We start from the raw sequence: 17,499 nt of genomic DNA, 5'->3' as shown, positions 1-17,499 counted from the left end.
AAAAAAAATAAGACTGCCATATTCATTACTTTACAAAGATACTATTTTCCAAGTATTTTGAAGAAATTAACAAAATGATGCCCTAGAGGCCTGAGAAATGTCACTTTTAGCTTTATTCACGTTGGTGCCCAAATCACTCTCTAGTAATAAGTTAAATCCTAGAGAAGAACGTTCATCCTTTTAATCTTGTACATGTGGCTGCCATCAGGAGTGAAGTATAATTTATCAGACATCCATTATTTCACTGCTTAAACACTTCTGGGATGTACAACAGAGACCATAACATCTAATTACACCGAAAATGAATTGTCAGTCATTGATTTTTATTATATGAAATCAGAGATTTTAAAACTCTTTGACAGGATACCATGAGAATTCCAACTACAGTTAGCCCTTGCGAGATTTTGCAGAATTACTGAACTTTTTTCTGTGAAGATTATTTCTCACTCCAGCTTATTTCTCATCTCTCTCCAAATTACCTTCTCATCTCCATACAGCACTAAATTTGTTTCCAAGTGCAATTCATGATAGGTCCAGAAAGCAAACAATAGAATTTTTCCACCAGGAGGCAAAAAGAAGTTATATTTATTGACTACAAGGTATATATAGAAAAAAAAATATGCATTCATGCTTTATTTTTTATTTTAGTATTTAAAATATCCCGTATTGTTGTATTAATATTGCAAGCTTCATGAAAATAATTATTGGCTATAGATTGATGTATTAGGTTAAATGGTATGAAACCATCATTTTTTGTAGGTCAAAAACTGTTGGAGAGCTCTAATTTTGGAAGTTCAACTTAATATACACATATATCAATGGAAGAAATGTGAAAATTTTATGTCGATAGAACAAAAGAAACAGTGTGAGATCAGGAAGAAACAATGCACACTTTTATTTAACTGAGACCTTTGAACTTAGATGGTCCTGTCCCTCTTTCCCTTGCTTTGAAAGAACATGATTAGCCAGTAGGCATTCTACTCACCTAATTGTTCATTGGGTAACAATACTATAAAGTAAACAAATATTAAAATGCAATCTCTTCAAAATCACAATTGAAGAAGCTGCTCCAGCTTCTGGTTTCCATACAGTTACTCTTGGAAACTTTTCAAACCATAATAAGGCTTACCTGTGGTAAAAATTCCAGTCAGAGGCTCCGACTGTCCTTCATCATAGATGGAGAAAATGGCAACAGTATACTCGGTGAGGGGTGTCAAGCCCTTCAGAGGGAACGTAGTAATAGGATCAACTTCAACCTGGAAAAGAAAGAAGTCATAATAGCTATATCATAGGCAGAACATTCTATGACATAAATCACAGCAAGATCCTTTTTGACCCACCTCCTAGAGAAATGGAAATAAAAACAAAAATAAACAAATGGGACCTAATGAAACTTAAAAGCTTTTGCATAGCAAAGGAAACCATAAACAAGACCAAAAGACAACCCTCAGAATGGGAGAAAATATTTGCAGATGAAGCAACTGACAAAGGATTAATCTCCAAAATTTATAAGCAGCTCATGCAGCTCAATAACAAAAAAACAAACAACCCAATCCAAAAATGGGCAGAAGACCTAAATAGACATTTCTCCAAAGAAGACATATAGACTGCCAACAAACACATGAAAGAATGCTCAACATCATTAATCATTAGAGAAAGGCAAATCAAAACTACAATGAGATATCATCTCATACCAGTCAGAATGGCCATCATCAAAAAATCTAGAAACAATAAATGCTGGAGAGGGTGTGGAGAAAAGGGAACCCTCTTGCACTGTTGGTGGGAATGTAAATTGATACAGCCACTATGGAGAACAGTATGGAGGTTCCTTGAAAAACTAAAAATAGAACTACCATATGACCCAGCAATCCCACTACTGGGCATATACCCTGAGAAACCATAATTCAAAAAGAGTCATGTACCAAAATGTTCATTGCAGCTCTATTTACAATAGCCCGGAGATGGAAACAACCTAAGTGTCCATCATCGGATGAATGGATAAAGAAGATGTGGCACATATAGACAATGGAATATTACTCAGCCATAAAAAGAAACGAAATTGAGCTATTTGTAATGAGGTGGATAGACCTAGAGTCTGTCATACCGAGTGAAGTAAGGCAGAAAGAGAAAGACAAATACCGTATGCTAACACATATATATGGAATTTAAGAAAAAAAAATGTCATGAAGAACCTAGGGGTAAGACAGGAATAAAGACATAGACCTACTAGAGAATGGACTTGAGGATATGGGGAGCAGGAAGGGTAAGCTGTGACAAAGCAAGAGAGAGGCATGGACATATATACACTACCAAACGTAAGGTAGACAGCTAGTGGGGAGCAGCCCCATAGCACAGGGAGATCAGCTCGGTGCTTTGTGACCGCCTGGAGGGGTGGGATTGGGAGGGTGGGAGGGAGGGAGATGCAAGAGGGAAGAGATATGGGAACATATGTATATATATAACTGATTCACTTTGTTATAAAGCAGAAACTAACACACCATTGTAAAGCAATTATACTCCAATAAAGATGTTTAAAAAATAAATAAATATAGGAAATAGAAGCCATTTTATTGTCTGCAGTTCACTTGGCTGGCAGCAGAGCTGTAAGTACTGCAAAAGAGATACTAAATTATAAAACCATTTAGATATTCACATTTCTAATCTTACAACCTTAAACAGAATACCTATCAGTTAATTCTCATGACATAGTTACAAGCAATATTATTTCCATTCATTAAAGATATAGAAAGTGAAGTACACAAAATTTGCAACGCTAATACAAATAAGTGTAATGTTTATAGCCGGATTTGCTAGGAGTAGCCAGACATGCACTATAACTTCTGTAGGAGTTACATAGATGAGAACCATGCAGGAGAAGGTGAGCACAGTTGCTGTTAGTTTGGTTCTTCAATGAGTCAACTTTTTTTTTTTAACATCTTTATTGGAGTATAATTGCTTTACAATGGTGTGTCAGTTTCTGCTTTATAACAAAGTGAATCAGCTATACATATACATATGTTCCCATATCTCCTCCCTTTTGCATCTCCCTCCCAGAGTCAACATTTTTTAATTGGTAAGTTTCACATAAAAAGAGAAATCCCTGGTCAGACACACCAACTTTCTTTCCATGTCTTTCCCACCTCAGGGAGTTTGCACATGCAATTCATTCTGTCTGAGACGCTATTTCCTTGGCTCTTTTCAAAATTAGGGCTTCACCGTCTGTCAGGACTGTACTTATATTTCACCTCCTCATGGGGGTGTTCATTTTTCTACGTATCTCAGTAGGGTGATTCTCTAACATTGCCTTTGTTTGTTTTCTCCCTAGCACCCATCCCAGCCTGAAATCATTTTATTTCCTAGTAGAAGATGTTTATTATTTCCTGCATAGAGTGTAAGCCCCTTGAGGTCAGGACCTTGTTTAGCTTCTTTGCTACTGTATGTTGAATTATAGTGAATAGAATACATAAATGAAAACTGAGATGGAAGCACCAAAGATCCATTTTACAAGAGATTAAAAAAAAAGGGAGGGGGCTCATCTGAGCAAAAAGTTAATCCAGAAACCATAGACATCTTGAAGGAATTGACCTCAAGTCAAAAAAAAGATTGCCAGCCCTGGGAGAAGGAGTTTCCCTTTTCACGTTTCTGGAATTCTGAGTCACTCTGCTAGAGAGCACCAGCCAACCCCAGCCTTTTCAGCCACCCCAGACATGGATTGAAGTCATCTTGGAAGTTCCAGCCCAGTCAAGTTCCCAGATGAATGTAAGAGTCACCTTAGCTGAAACCACATAGAGCAGAGACAAGCTGACCCTGCTGAGCCTGCCCAAGTTACATAATCATGGGTTGTTATTTTAAGGCCGGGTGTTGGTTACATAGCCAATAGTTAATTGAAAATATGTATTATCTTCTTCTGAATCTAGGCCTGATAATATTATGGGTAATTCTTAGCATTTAATGTTTACTCTGGTCTGGGTATTATCTCATGCTTTACATGCATTAGTTGTACTTACATCCTTACCACAACATTGTAAGGTAGCTCGTTATTACCCCTAAGTGGAAGATGGGAAAAATGAGACTCTGAAAAGTTAAGGAACTTGCCCAAGGGAAAGCCAGCTAGTTCCTAAAACTTAAACACAAGGGTTTCACGCTCTAAATTCTCTGTTTGTAAATACTATTTACAGTATGGCTCCATTATTTAAACTCACAGAGAAGACAAATACTTAAAATATGAGTTCAAGATGGTCTTCTAAACTATATTTCCTATTGCTTTCTGTTGTTTTGAATCGTAATGGCTAAGATTTACTGAGCACTTATAATGTGCCAAGGACCTTACATTCATTGTTTTATTTAGCCTCCTATCCCCCGTCAAACACTAGGTATTTATAATGACTGTTTTACAAATAAGGAACCCGAGGCACAAAGACCTTAACCAACTTTCCTGGAGACATAAAACTATTAACTGGAATGAATAGTTAGGCCTTGGTATACTTATATATAAGTGTATATTTATATATATATATATATATATACACATATATATACACACATATAAATATGTATTTTGAACATTATATATTGAATATATTTATATATTTTTCAACATATATATAATCTGTTGAAAAGATCTAGTTTATTAAAAACATTTTATTTGATGCTGAACAGACCATATTTTATGCATTAATTATAGATCATTTTATTTCATCAAATGAAAACTTCTAGGTATCATTTATTTTTACTTGTTATGTTTTAGATTAAGTTCTGGAACTCATTTTATTGGTAGTACTTTTAAGATGTAAGAGAAGAATTTGGGAAAATGGTAACAAATGACTATGATTCATTGTTATGCAACGATTTTTGAGAAAAATTTTTCAGACTATCTAGCAAAAACTTCACTTCAGCCTATTCTAGGATGGATGAAGAGAATCCTTGATGAGGAATGAGGGACTTGGGCTCTGCTCTGGGCTCTGTTGTTGAGTCACTGCTGTAGGGGACTGGACTTGTCTCTCAGAGTCTAAAAACTATGGCCTTTCATTTCTAAAACTCAAATGGCAGCACTTTAGTTCTCCATCATGTTTGCACATTTCCCCAAATCTTTTCACAGTACATGCTATCTGAGATGACTTCTTTCTGCAGTTTGACAGGTCAGGCTTTGGCAACATTTTTTTCTATAAAATTTGCACAAGGTGCTCTCTGTAAAAACCTCAGAGGCTGTCTCAGGATTAGCACTCAATGTGTGTTAGCTGCCATCATCATCACCATCATCATCACCTCCATCATCATTATCACCACCATCATCATCTCACCATCACCATCACCATCATCACCATCATCATCATCACCATCATCACCATAATCATCACCATAATCATCATCGTCATCACCATCATCACCATCATCATTATCACCACCATCATCATCACCATCACCACCATCACCATCATCATCATCACCATCATCATCATCACCACCACCATCACCATCATCACCATCACCACCATCACCATCACCACCATCATCATCATCACCATAATCATCACCATAATCATCACCATCACCATCATCACCATCATCATTATCACCATCACCATCATCACCATCACCACCATCATCATCATCATCACCACCACCATCACCATCATCACCATCACCACCATCATCATCATCATCACCATCATCACCACCACCTCATCACCATCACCATCATCACCATAATCATCACTATCATCATTACCACCATCATCATCACCACCATCATCATCATAATCATCACCATCACCATAATCAGTAGCAGCAGCATTTGTTTAAGTGCTCTGTTTTATTTTTTTCTGGTCTCCAAAAGTTAGGGAGAGGGGTCATGCAGAAAAGACACAGAGGAGGAAGAGGAAGTGAAGGAGGGAAGATGGGAGGAAGTGAAGCAGAGAAATAGGAATTGAGTTGAAAACAAGCTTTTACAATCAATTACATGTTATGTAGTAAGTAGATTTTAGTTGGGATATTTTGAAATTCATTCCAGAATATTTTGGGAATTTCCTAAAAATCCAATTGTAGCATTATCTTTAAATAAAAGCTTAAATTAATAGAAGTAAAGCAAAATATGGTAGGAATATTCACCCTTAAAATCATATATTCCAAAACTAGGTAAAGTAATATTTGATTTACATAAGACACTTATCCAGCAACCTTTAGTTTCAACTGCATGGTTAACAATTAAGAATTAAGAACACACACAGCAGTCAAAATGGAAATGTTACAAAATCTACACATTGTTTATGCATTTTACTCAAATAAAATGTTCTCAGACTTTTATTCATGGTCTATTTACTCATATTTTAAATTCAGTTTTATCAAACATAGCTTTCTAATTTCCCAGCACAATATAAATTAGAAATAGCAAATGCCAAAGGCACTCCCAAGATTGAAAAACACTGCAAAAAAGCACATGTATTTCTTAACAAATATATTATTAGTCTGGAGTCATTATTTATAAAGGCAAATAACGTAAAATGCCATGAGAGGCCAGAACAGCTATAATTTTTTTTAACTGGATGTTAACTAGACCTATTATGAAATGTCACAATGAATACAAATATTAAATCATCATGCTGTATACCTGAAACTAATATAATGTTATATGTCAATTACACCTCAATAAAAAATATAAATATATTTATATAACTCATATTTACTTATATATGATAAATTATTTTTATTTCAAGAAAAATTATCACCAAATAAGAATATTTTGCAGTGAAAAAATATGCTAGTGAATACAGTTGTTATGTTATTATTTATTATTTTTTTTTGCGGTACGCGGGCCTCTCACTGTTGTGGCCTCTCCCGTTGCGGAGCACAGGCTCCGGACGCGCAGACTCAGCGGCCATGGCTCATGGGCCGAGCCGCTCCGCGGCATGTGGGATCTTCCCGGACCGGGGCACGAACCCATGTACCCTGCATCAGCAGGCGGACTCTCAACCACTGCGCCACCAGGGAAGCCCTGATATTTTAATTGTTCAATGAGTCAACATTTTAAAATTGGCAAGTTTCACACAGAAATAAAAATCCTTGGTCACATAGTCAAGGGGAACAAGACCTGGCAGCCCCCGGCTAGATTTCTGTGCAGCAACCGTCTTCAGAAGCTGACACCGGCTGCTTCTTGGATGAACATGTACAAACTCCCCGGCAGGGTAGTCCCCACCACACCCAGCATCCGTGTCAATGTAACCCATTGTCCCTTGTCATTTATTGTTGTCTTTCAGTAGAGAATTTCTTCTACATGCACGTCCCCAAAATGGGAATATGAAATATAACCTAAGGTAGCTTCATATTTCAAGAAAAACAGGTGAGACTGTATTTCTTTGCAGGTGTGACAATTTCTGCACTCATTTACATTATCTGAATAACCTTCCTACACAGCTGAATTTGCAACCCTTGGGAAAGTAGTTTATTTCTTGGTGATAACAAAGAGACACCAATAGCTCGGTGCTTTAGACTTCCTTCTTTTTCTACTCCAGGATCTCATCTTCAAAAGCAAAGCAGCTAGTCTAAAGATTCCAGCTTTGTCAGAATTATTTGCCCTCAGGATTTTTGACGATTTAATGAAAGATGCTGAACAGTATTTCTGTGCTGTTAGCAAATGTGCAGTTATGGTCCATTCATTGCCTAGTGTCCCGTATGACGGCACATTCCGCAAGATATTGCTTGGATTTACTTGTAGGAAAAAGTTTGTCTCTGCATATGAAAATATGTGCTTTATTTGGTCAGAAAATAGAAATCATGTAATCCAACCTATTTCCCTTGTTGTCTTAGCTTCTTGGACCAAGATAAGGAAAAAAAAATAAAAATAACTTTGCTATCTAGCCTGCTAAAATATATTTCCAAGGAGAGAATTTCTGAAGAGTATTCGTCACTAAGTGCAAAATACTGTATCTTCATGGGTTTCAATAAGTTCTATTATTTGAAAGTATCTTCCTACACAAAACCTGAATGATTCAGTTTTCAATGTAAGCTCATTGAACTAGGGTCTTTCAGATGCCGGTTTACTAAAAAGCAGAGGGATAACCGGAAAAACACTGATATTTCTAGTTTACTACTTGTGTCAAGATACATACTTCCTTATCCCTATTCGCTGGGGCAGACTGTATTTTCCAAAGATGGCTGTGTCAATATCTATCTCTCATCCCACTTGCCTCCCACCATAGGTTGGCACTGTTCTCCTCCCCATCTTAAATCCATGCAGGGACTTGTGGCGTCTCCTACCTATGGAGTGTGGTGGAGGTGATATTTCTGTGACTTTTGATGCTAGGTAACAAAAGGTGACACAGCTTTCACCCAGCACTCTCTCTGTCTCTCTGGATACATGTCTGGGGACTCCTAAGCCAGCAGGTAAAAAGTCCAGCTCCCCGAAAGCTGTCATGCTGAAGGGATCACGTGAAGAATCTACTTAGAGATACAGGGCTTCCCTGGTAGCACCGCTCCAACTCCCAGCTGGTCTAGTCTTTCCAGACCAGGTACCAGACATGAACATGGAAGCTGCTGTGATGACATCAGCTCCAGCCACTACCTGGCTACAGTCTCAAGAGTGATCCCAAGCCAGAACTACACACCCAACTCCAATTCCTGACCCACAGAAACAGCAAGAGAAAATAAATAATTAGTACTGCTTTGAGCCACTGTGTTTTGGGATGATCGGTTACATAGCCATAAAAAACTAAGACCCAACCACCGGAAAAACGCACATCCTGTTCCACAGCTTACCTCATTGATTTCAGTCCCATCGGCGTTGTTATACACAATCCGATAACCACTGATCTTTCTTGAAGTTGGGTCCCAGGCTAACCGAGCACTGTTAGAGCCAACACTGGAGATTCTCAGGTTTCTGGGTGGACTTAAGGGCACTTTGCAGTAAACGAAAAATAAAATTTTTCTGGAGTTCAGTGCAATAAAGGGCACTTTGCAGTAAATGCAATTTTAAATAACATACATGTAAAAAAGACTCCCAAAACACAGCACCTCTGACTTCTGAACTACTTACATATGAAAAATTTCACCCAGATAATAACTGATAACAAAGAACATTAACACATCAACAAAGAAAAAAAGTTTTCCTTGTAGAGAATGAATAGCAGCAAACAATTACACATTCTTAGAAATAAATGAGGTTTAGGTAAATCTTCTGTGCCTTTCTTTTCTAGTCAAAGCTATTATTATAGGCTGATACAAATAAAATAAACTAATGGATCAAAAACCAGGACACCTGAAATTAGATCTTAGCTATTGCATTCAACTATCATCGGATCCTGGCAAAGTCACTCTACTCCTCCGATCCACAGTTTCCCATACGTGAAATGGTTTCCCATCTGCCATCTCCACATGAGTATCTATTAGGCATTTCCACCTTAACATGTCCAAAGCCGAACCACTGACTCCTGCCACCTCTCCCAGTCTTCTCTCTCAGTCTCTTTCTCTAAACAAATGAAAACTCCATGCCTCCCATTGCTCAGGCCAAAAACCTTGGAGTCATCCAAGATTCAGGTTTCTGAACATGTGTCCCCTTCTCAGTGAAGCTTTCCATGATCACCTTATGTAAAATAATCCTTCCACCTCAATACTACCTAACTCCCTTCCCGGATTCTTTTTTTTTTTTTTATTGCACATTTATTGGTCTCTTGTCTTTCTCTTCGAATATACTATAATCTCAGGGGACTGCAGAATTTGGTTTAATTTTGTTCCCCTCTTTATCCCCAGTATCGCAAGTTCTCAATAAATATTTCTTGAATCAACGAGTAGGAGTCTTGCCCTGGATACATCCCGCTGGCTTTGGGAGACTAGATAAAAATAAACACTTTGCTGTGGCTTTAAAAGTATTTAAAGAGGTGTTAATATTTCTGCAGATTCCTGACTACCAGTTCCAAAGCTTTTTGCACTTCTTGAAGGACCCCTTTCTGAGTCAACAGACAAAATTTGTCAATAATCTTTGACGGCTTCGTGAGCTTTTACAGGTTTACAATTGTTAAGATTGACTGCAGGCTTTCTATGAGCCTGAGATGTAACACGTTATCTCATTAAACCCTTACTTTAGACAGCAAGGATAGAGTTACAATTAGCCCCATTATACAGATCATGAAACTGAGGTAACTTGGCCAAGGTCACAGTTAGTAGAAGCAGAAGAGCAGTTTGAATTTAACCCAGGCAATTGATCAATTGATTTGAGAGCCTGTGCCGATAGAACCAGCAGAATAACAACCTAGGAGATAAATCATGACAATTGTAAGCTGTAGCCATAAGCATGATGTTTCCTCACCCCAACCCTTTCATTAATTCAATATGTACCGATTATATGGTAATAAAGAACCTTGGTGACTCTCTACACTTAAAGGGCTAGAAAGTGTAGGAGAGAGAAAAGCAATGTAATTACTTTAAGTGCTGTGCACACTTAGCTCTAAATTTTTCTGGAGTTCAGTTACTCTTGGCAGTATAGTGGAACAATGTCTAGTTTCCTCAGTGCATAAAAGTGTCAGTCTCAGGAACAGGTAGCCAGGATATCATTTTTAGGACTTTTAAAAAAATCAACTACTAATGGGAAAGAGTCACGGACACTTTTTAAAACTACAAGTATCTGCTTTTTGAAAGTTCAATTTAGGCCACTTTGCTCTTGCAAAGGACCAACATTAGTACCTAACTCAAGGTTTCACTGACTGAAAGAAATCTAAAGAGGATTTTTGCTTTTATAAAAAAAGGCAAAAGCAAAAATAGCATTCAGCTTTGCTTTGCAGCAAACCATTATGGAGACAGCGTGCACCCCAGGCAGCAAGAGCGGCCCCGCCTAGCTCCTTCCCCTGGAAACTACACTCAGCATCTCAGCATCAAGCCACCACAGCTTTGAACTCTGTCTGTGAGCATCTGTGCTTTATCTCGATTCATTTTGTGTATCCGTTAGCAAGATGTGTCCTAAAATTAATTGCCTCTTTGCTTTATGTCATTTGGCTTGCGAAAGGTTTCATGGGAACACTACTTTTAAAGGGTGGGGGAAACCTGAATAAACAAATGAGTATTCTGAGTGAAACAGAGAGATGGGTGGTTGGGAAAAGTTTTCCCTCCAAATCTACAGAGTCCCAAAATTGACTTAAGTGATATATTAGATGCTTCCTGACTTATTTCTTTTCTCCTTCTTTCTTGGGCTCTCCCAGTTTTGTGGTTTGTTGTTTTAATTACACCGGTCTTCCTCTGAAGAGCAAGACAACATAGCCTCGACTAACAGAGAATGGATGTGGGAGAAAATTTCCTTATCATTAAATTTCTTTGTATGTTTCTCAAGTAGAATCTTCAAGACAAAAGCACAGTAGAAATCGTGCTATTCACCTCCTTCCAGGCTCAGAGTGATGTGAGAGACCCCATCTCCTTGCCCTTTCTTATTCAAAACACAATGAATAGAACCCTATTTTTAATCGTAGGTGACAAAACATTGTTAGTTTGGCAGGGTAGCATTTTCTCTATATCACATTTTCAAATAGATAACTACAATTCTTAAAAATATCATGAACTCCCTACATTTACCCAAATTAGACTTGCCAATACAATTTTTACTCAATTTTTAAAAACTAATTATAATAATAATAGTCTGAGATCAGGAGGACATCAAAGATTTTCAGAAAAAGTGTGAATTTTGGTATGAGTGGGAGTGAAAAAAAATATTGAGTAACTGTGTGTTAATAACTTTCATTTGTATTACTGTATTTAATCTTCTATCAACCACACGCTATAAGGTTATTGTTCCTCCTTTCACAGGCTCAATAATGCTTCATCACTTGCCCATTTTCACCCACCCAAAATATGATTTTAGTTGGGATTCACATCTCGGCTGTTCTGATTCCAAAGCCCATATTTTCCCCCCATATTCTGCTCTAGCATTTGGATTTAGACAAGGACACTGGTGGCATCATCTAGAGGATGCCACAGTTCAGTTCTAGAATCCACGTGACTTAATAACAACAAGACGAGAAGAAATACACTTCCTTCCCCTAAATAAATTAGACATTTTCTTACGTTACAATTAGCTCTTACGAGGTTTCAACCTAAACCAGTATTTCTAATTCAGAATCCCCATATTTGTTTGGGCTTTTATTACAGCATTTCATCTGAGTGACTGAACCACTCACGTGTTGTTTCTTGTCCTGTAACAGGGTCGCTGGCCTCTTCTCCAAACATAGCATAAACTGTGACTGTGTATTCCGTATTGGGCAACAACGCACTCAGCTCAATATCCGTGTGGGTCTCTCCAATTTTCATCTGAAAAGAACACACATTATCAGATCATTTGCCAATGTGTATTATTCATGCTGATCAGAGCGCAGCTGAATACAGGTGAGACTTTACGTAATAAGACTCTGCCTCCTCACAAACCCTTCATCAAACAGGTTTCAAGCCATAATTTTTTTCATTGTGTCATGTTATTTTATATTAGAACCAGGAGCTATGAAACCATATAAAACTGAATGTACCATGAGTGCTCTTTTAGGATAACTCTTTACATCTGGACCAGTGGCAGCCGCAGCCAGAGTAAGTGTCAAATATTTGGTCCCCAGAAGAGCATGGGTGGAGATGAATCAGAAATGTTCTCCACAAAGAGAGTAAGCTCCAGGCGGCATGCTGAGAGTGGGATGCCAAGTGGGCATCTTTCACCCCTTAGCTAATTCTCACCAGTCCTCTGACTGGATGCCCAGTTTTTGCTGCAAAGCCTATGGAGCCAGACCAGTGTGGCCCCATTCAACAGAGGGGCTTGTCCACTTGGATTGCAAGTCCCTTCCAGGAGTCCAAAGAGATCAACCCACCTTGATGCCCAAATCGGCAATTTGCTTCTTGATTTGGGGATGATTTTTCTGACCCTGGGGGTCAGTCAAACTAGACAACATTATCAGTGTGTGGCAACTGTGTGACACCTGTGTGACAGGAATGGTTTTATTTTTGTTTTGGAAAGAGGAAAAATATCTTCATAGACTGTTGCCTGTCATACAACTGTCAGTGGTATGGTCAAATTCAAATATTTAATTTTGAAATATCTCAGTGTATATAATATAAAGGTAGAGAAAACAACGTAATATTCCCTGATGCACCCACTGCCCAAATTTAATAAATATCAACGTTTTGTTATATGCACATCAGATCTTATTTTAAAAAGCACTATACAGTCAAATAAAACAAACTCTTCCTCACCACCTCTACCCTAATGTTGAAGTGTGTCTCATTGATACATTTTTTTTTACTTCTGCATACATACAAATATATCTATAAGCAATATATGGTTCAGTATGTTTAACAATGTGCATAAATGGACCATTCAGTGTCACATTTTTACAGTTTTCTCCCTGGCAATATTAGGTTTCAAGATTTAGCCATGTTGAAACACAGGGACAGAGCTCATATTATTTAACTCCCTTATGAGATTCTCTTGTATAAATACGCCATTATTTTCCATTCTCTTGATGAACATGGCAGTTGTCTGCAATATTTTGTTCTGACCAAGTGCCTGCAATGAAAAGTCCTTGAAGGATGTTTCTCAACGATATATACCTAAAAATTTGTATATATCTTTAACTTGATGAAATATTTCCAATTATTCTCCAAGGCAGCTGTACCAATTGACACACCAGTTTACACGAATGTTTCTGTCTCCCCACATGCTCACTAATATGTAGTATTATCAGACTTTAAAAACTTTGCTCATCTATTGGGTGGGAACTGGTATTCCTGTCTTTTTTATTTTTCTCTTTCCTGGTGAAGCTTAGTGTCTTTTTAGCATCATTTTAAAGTTTCCCTTCCACCAAAATAATTCAGATCGACATTAAATCCAAGTGGGCAAAAACTGTCTAAGCCTTGGTAATAAAAGAACACATGCCACCAATATTCTGTTCTTGACACTAGAATCACCATATTATTGGCCCTAAAGATTCTTGTCAAAAGAGGCAGGTTTTAGATAATGTTAAAGGGTCGAAGTGCTATACTCCCTCTCATAACCCCTCCACCTGCCTGGTCAACACTCCCAACGGTCATAGACATCTCTGCTTTATTCCTTGAATATCCATATTGTAATAATTGTTAACTATAAATTAAAAAGGACTAAAATAAATGATTCGAAAGTCAAAGATTCGTCATTTAAAGTGGAAAAAAATGCAAAAATATCCACATCCATGAGATACATTTATCTACCTCTCAACTTAGTAAAACAAATTTTTCAAAGTCAGTGTACATAGGGTCATCACAGTCATTTGTGATCTGCATAGAGCAATATAACTTATATAAAATTTCTCTAGAGTAAGGTGGTAATACCTAGTATAAGCCTTAATAATTTGCATACTCTTTGAAAAAGAAACTTCACTTCTAGGAATTTATCCTAAGGAAATAATCAGATAACCATGCAAAGTTCTATGTTAAGAATGGTCCCAAAAGTATATCTATATAGCAAATTATCTCTTTTTTTTGGCCGAGCCCCTGTGCGGCTTGCAGGACCTTAGTTCCCCGACCGGGCCCTGGCAGTGAAAGTGTGAGTCCTAACCACTGGACTGCCAGGGAATTCCCCTATATAGCAAATTATCCAAATGTCCAATAGCATGAGATTAATTAAACATGACCTGGTACAAACCAACAATGGAATATTATAAAGTTGTTTAAATGACTATATAAAATATTATTTAATGGTATGGAAAGATATTCACAGTAAGCAAAAGGAAAACTGCAAGGAAAACTACAAAACCATTCCCATTGGTTGTGTTTAAAATGCACTGGAAAAGACTCTTAACTAAATGATAACAATGGCTACCTCTAGGTGGTGGAATTACAAGTGATTTTTTTCTTTTGCTAATGTGACTTTTATAAATTTTATACATTTTTGTAGTAAAAACAAACCAAACTATGTTAAGGAAGTCAAAAATTCTAGGACTTTGGTAGGCAGCATGCATTACCTCTTTTTCATCCCCAGCCAGGCCTTCCGTGAGAGGAGCGTAAAGGATCAGGTACCCTGACGCTCCAGCCACTGGGTTCCATCTCGCCCTCAGACTGTTCTCAGTCACATCGTACAGTTCAAGGTCAGAAACTATAGGTAAAGAAACTGCAAGAGGAGTTTTTTTTTAATGGTCAGTCATTTATCAGTGTGCTTGCTTATTTCAAGGTATCTATCTATACGTTAGGGTCTAAAACTAAACATATTTTTCAGGTAATTTTTGTCCTTGAATCTGTTCACATGGCCATATAAGCCCCTTTGGGGAAGGTAAACATAATGAATGTTTAAGAGCAGGAATGACACCTTTTAGCTTCTTATATCTCATTACAGTGATGGGCACAGCTGTCTGGGAGTAGGAGTAGGAGACTCTTCTGACCACTGTTTTATACCCATTACCAAGCATAGTGTCTGACCTGCAGCAGCCATTAAAAATAGTTGTTGGGTCACTTAATAGATGACAGAATGGGGGGCTGGATGAACAAATACATGAATAACTAGATACTCATCAACACATTCAATCAGAGACAGTGAGGAGACATGACTGTCGGTAACAATAGGGTTTGAGAACAATAAAATAATCAAGAAATAGGATTTGCCATATTGGAGAGGTAGGGAAAAAGGGATTAAGAGTAAATTGCAAGCTCCTGGCTTAAACAATGTCAATAAAAACAATGAAATGTTGTTTTCAAATATAATTCCAGGTCCTGCTTGCACTTCCAACCACAATGCCAAGTTCAGGACTTTGCTTACAGGTGCAATTCCCTATCATACTTCTATTGGCGTGCCCGTAGTACTTCACTGCACTAATTTGTTTGTATATCCTTGGGTTGCATTTTCTCCTTTGCTAGTCTAAAACTTCCTTAAGGGCAGGGATTGTTGCTAAAAATATTTCTGCAAAGCAGGAGTATTAACAGCTGCCTTACAAATTGCTTTCAGGGATAAATCCAATAACGTGTTGTCGGGGAGTATAATTATCATAAAGCCTGGCACCTTGTTATTGGTCTATCAGAGGCAGAGTTTTTAGATCAACTTTATATACTATCTGCCATGTAATAGGAACTCAATTAATGTTTGAAATAACTAAATGAGGGGGTGATCAAGTTTCTTAAGATTATCTCTTCCCAGGATTCTCTGAACATGTGTGCATGTATATATGTGTGTGATCATGATCTTGCTGAGTTAAGGAATGACTGACTAGTATTCATAAGTTTTAATTACAGTGATACTCATAAAGAAAACAGATGTAATGCACTTTCCCTAATATTCTACTAGGCAGGACAGCTACAGAGCTCCTTCTCTACTTCTAATGACAAATTCAAGCCCACTGCTTAGTTTATAATAAGAATTCACTAAATATTTGTTTATTAAATGAATAACTGTATTTTGCACCCTTCATCGCTTAGAGAGATTTCTCTCTCCTAAACATACCAGAGTTTTATAATATCCCTCCCAATATATGGCACCTGCAAACTGCAAATATAGCATGGACCAGTACTACGTACAGCGCAACTAAGCCACCTGAGCAATGTCATACAGAATCAGAAGTGGGTACAATTCAATACACACGTGTGGTTTCAGTTCCCCGAAGGCCTTCACTAGCAGTGTGAGCGTATATTGCAAAGACTGCTATCTGATATTCGGTTAAAGACATCAAGTTTTTCAATACTGTGGAAGATATGCTTCCATCCACCACCACCTGTTGAAAGAACAGTTTGAGGAATGAGAAAATGGAATATCTCACATGCAGACTGGAAATTCAAAAGCAAAAATATCTCTAGCAAGAACCTTTCATTAAATATTTTCTTATTTGCACCACATCCTCTTTCCCACTGTGGCAGTCAATTCCCCTTGAATTCTCACATGAAGTGACCCACCTTTTAGGAGTATGTCCAAAAGTCCCTTACTAATTCACATCTAATGGAAACTGTGTCATTCCCAAGCTAATGGTTATCCTAATCACATCCACTTAGTAACAGTTGACATGTGATATTTTTCCATGGAGCCTTAAGGAAGCATTTAAAAGGTTTATTAGTAACGAAAAAGATAGAGCAATTGGAAGCACTCTGATTTTTTTTTTAAGTCCAGATGACTTAAACCTCTAGAATCTACTCAAACACTGAAAAAAAAACAAAAACCAAAAAACATAAATCCTGCCATAATGCAGAAGAAAACTGTGAAACATGCTGAGGTCAGTCAGAGGTTAGAACAACATAAGGTGTTAGCACTTCAAAAGAAGAGAGGGAGGGACTTCCCTGGTGGCGCGGTGGTTAAGAATCCACCTGCCAATGCAGGGGTCACAGGTTTTATCCCTGGTCCAGGAAGATCCCACGTGCCGCAGAGCGACTAAGCCTGTGTGCCACAACTACTGAGCCTACGCTCTAGAGCCCGCAAGCCACAGCTACCAAGCCCACGCACCACAACTACTGAAGCCCACGCACCTAGAGCCTGTGCTCCGCAACAAGAGAAGCCACCGCAATGAGAAGCCCGTGCACCGCAACGAAGAGTAGCCC

The 17,499-nt window shown here is 37.9% G+C and overlaps 1 protein-coding gene across 4 annotated transcripts in view; it reads right to left on the bottom strand.

Moving 5' to 3' along the window:
* COL14A1 (collagen type XIV alpha 1 chain) overlaps window positions 1-17,499 on the bottom strand; it is a 243,885-nt gene that overhangs the window by 141,940 nt on the left and 84,446 nt on the right. For all 4 annotated transcript variants that reach the window (XM_060128280.1, XM_060128282.1, XM_060128279.1 and 1 more), the window contains exons 11-15: window positions 16,556-16,685; window positions 14,952-15,097; window positions 12,153-12,282; window positions 8,752-8,891; window positions 1,130-1,256 (exon numbers count right to left, since the gene is read on the bottom strand). In XM_060128280.1, coding sequence (XP_059984263.1) covers window positions 1,130-1,256; window positions 8,752-8,891; window positions 12,153-12,282; window positions 14,952-15,097; window positions 16,556-16,685 — 673 coding nt within the window. The remainder of the gene's footprint in view (window positions 1-1,129; window positions 1,257-8,751; window positions 8,892-12,152; window positions 12,283-14,951; window positions 15,098-16,555; window positions 16,686-17,499) is intronic.

The sequence above is a fragment of the Lagenorhynchus albirostris genome, chromosome 17, assembly GCF_949774975.1.
Source record: "Lagenorhynchus albirostris chromosome 17, mLagAlb1.1, whole genome shotgun sequence".
Lineage (NCBI taxonomy): Eukaryota > Metazoa > Chordata > Mammalia > Artiodactyla > Delphinidae > Lagenorhynchus > Lagenorhynchus albirostris.
The sequence above is the reverse complement of the archived record's forward strand: the minus strand, read 5'-3'. Positions and strand labels throughout refer to the sequence as shown.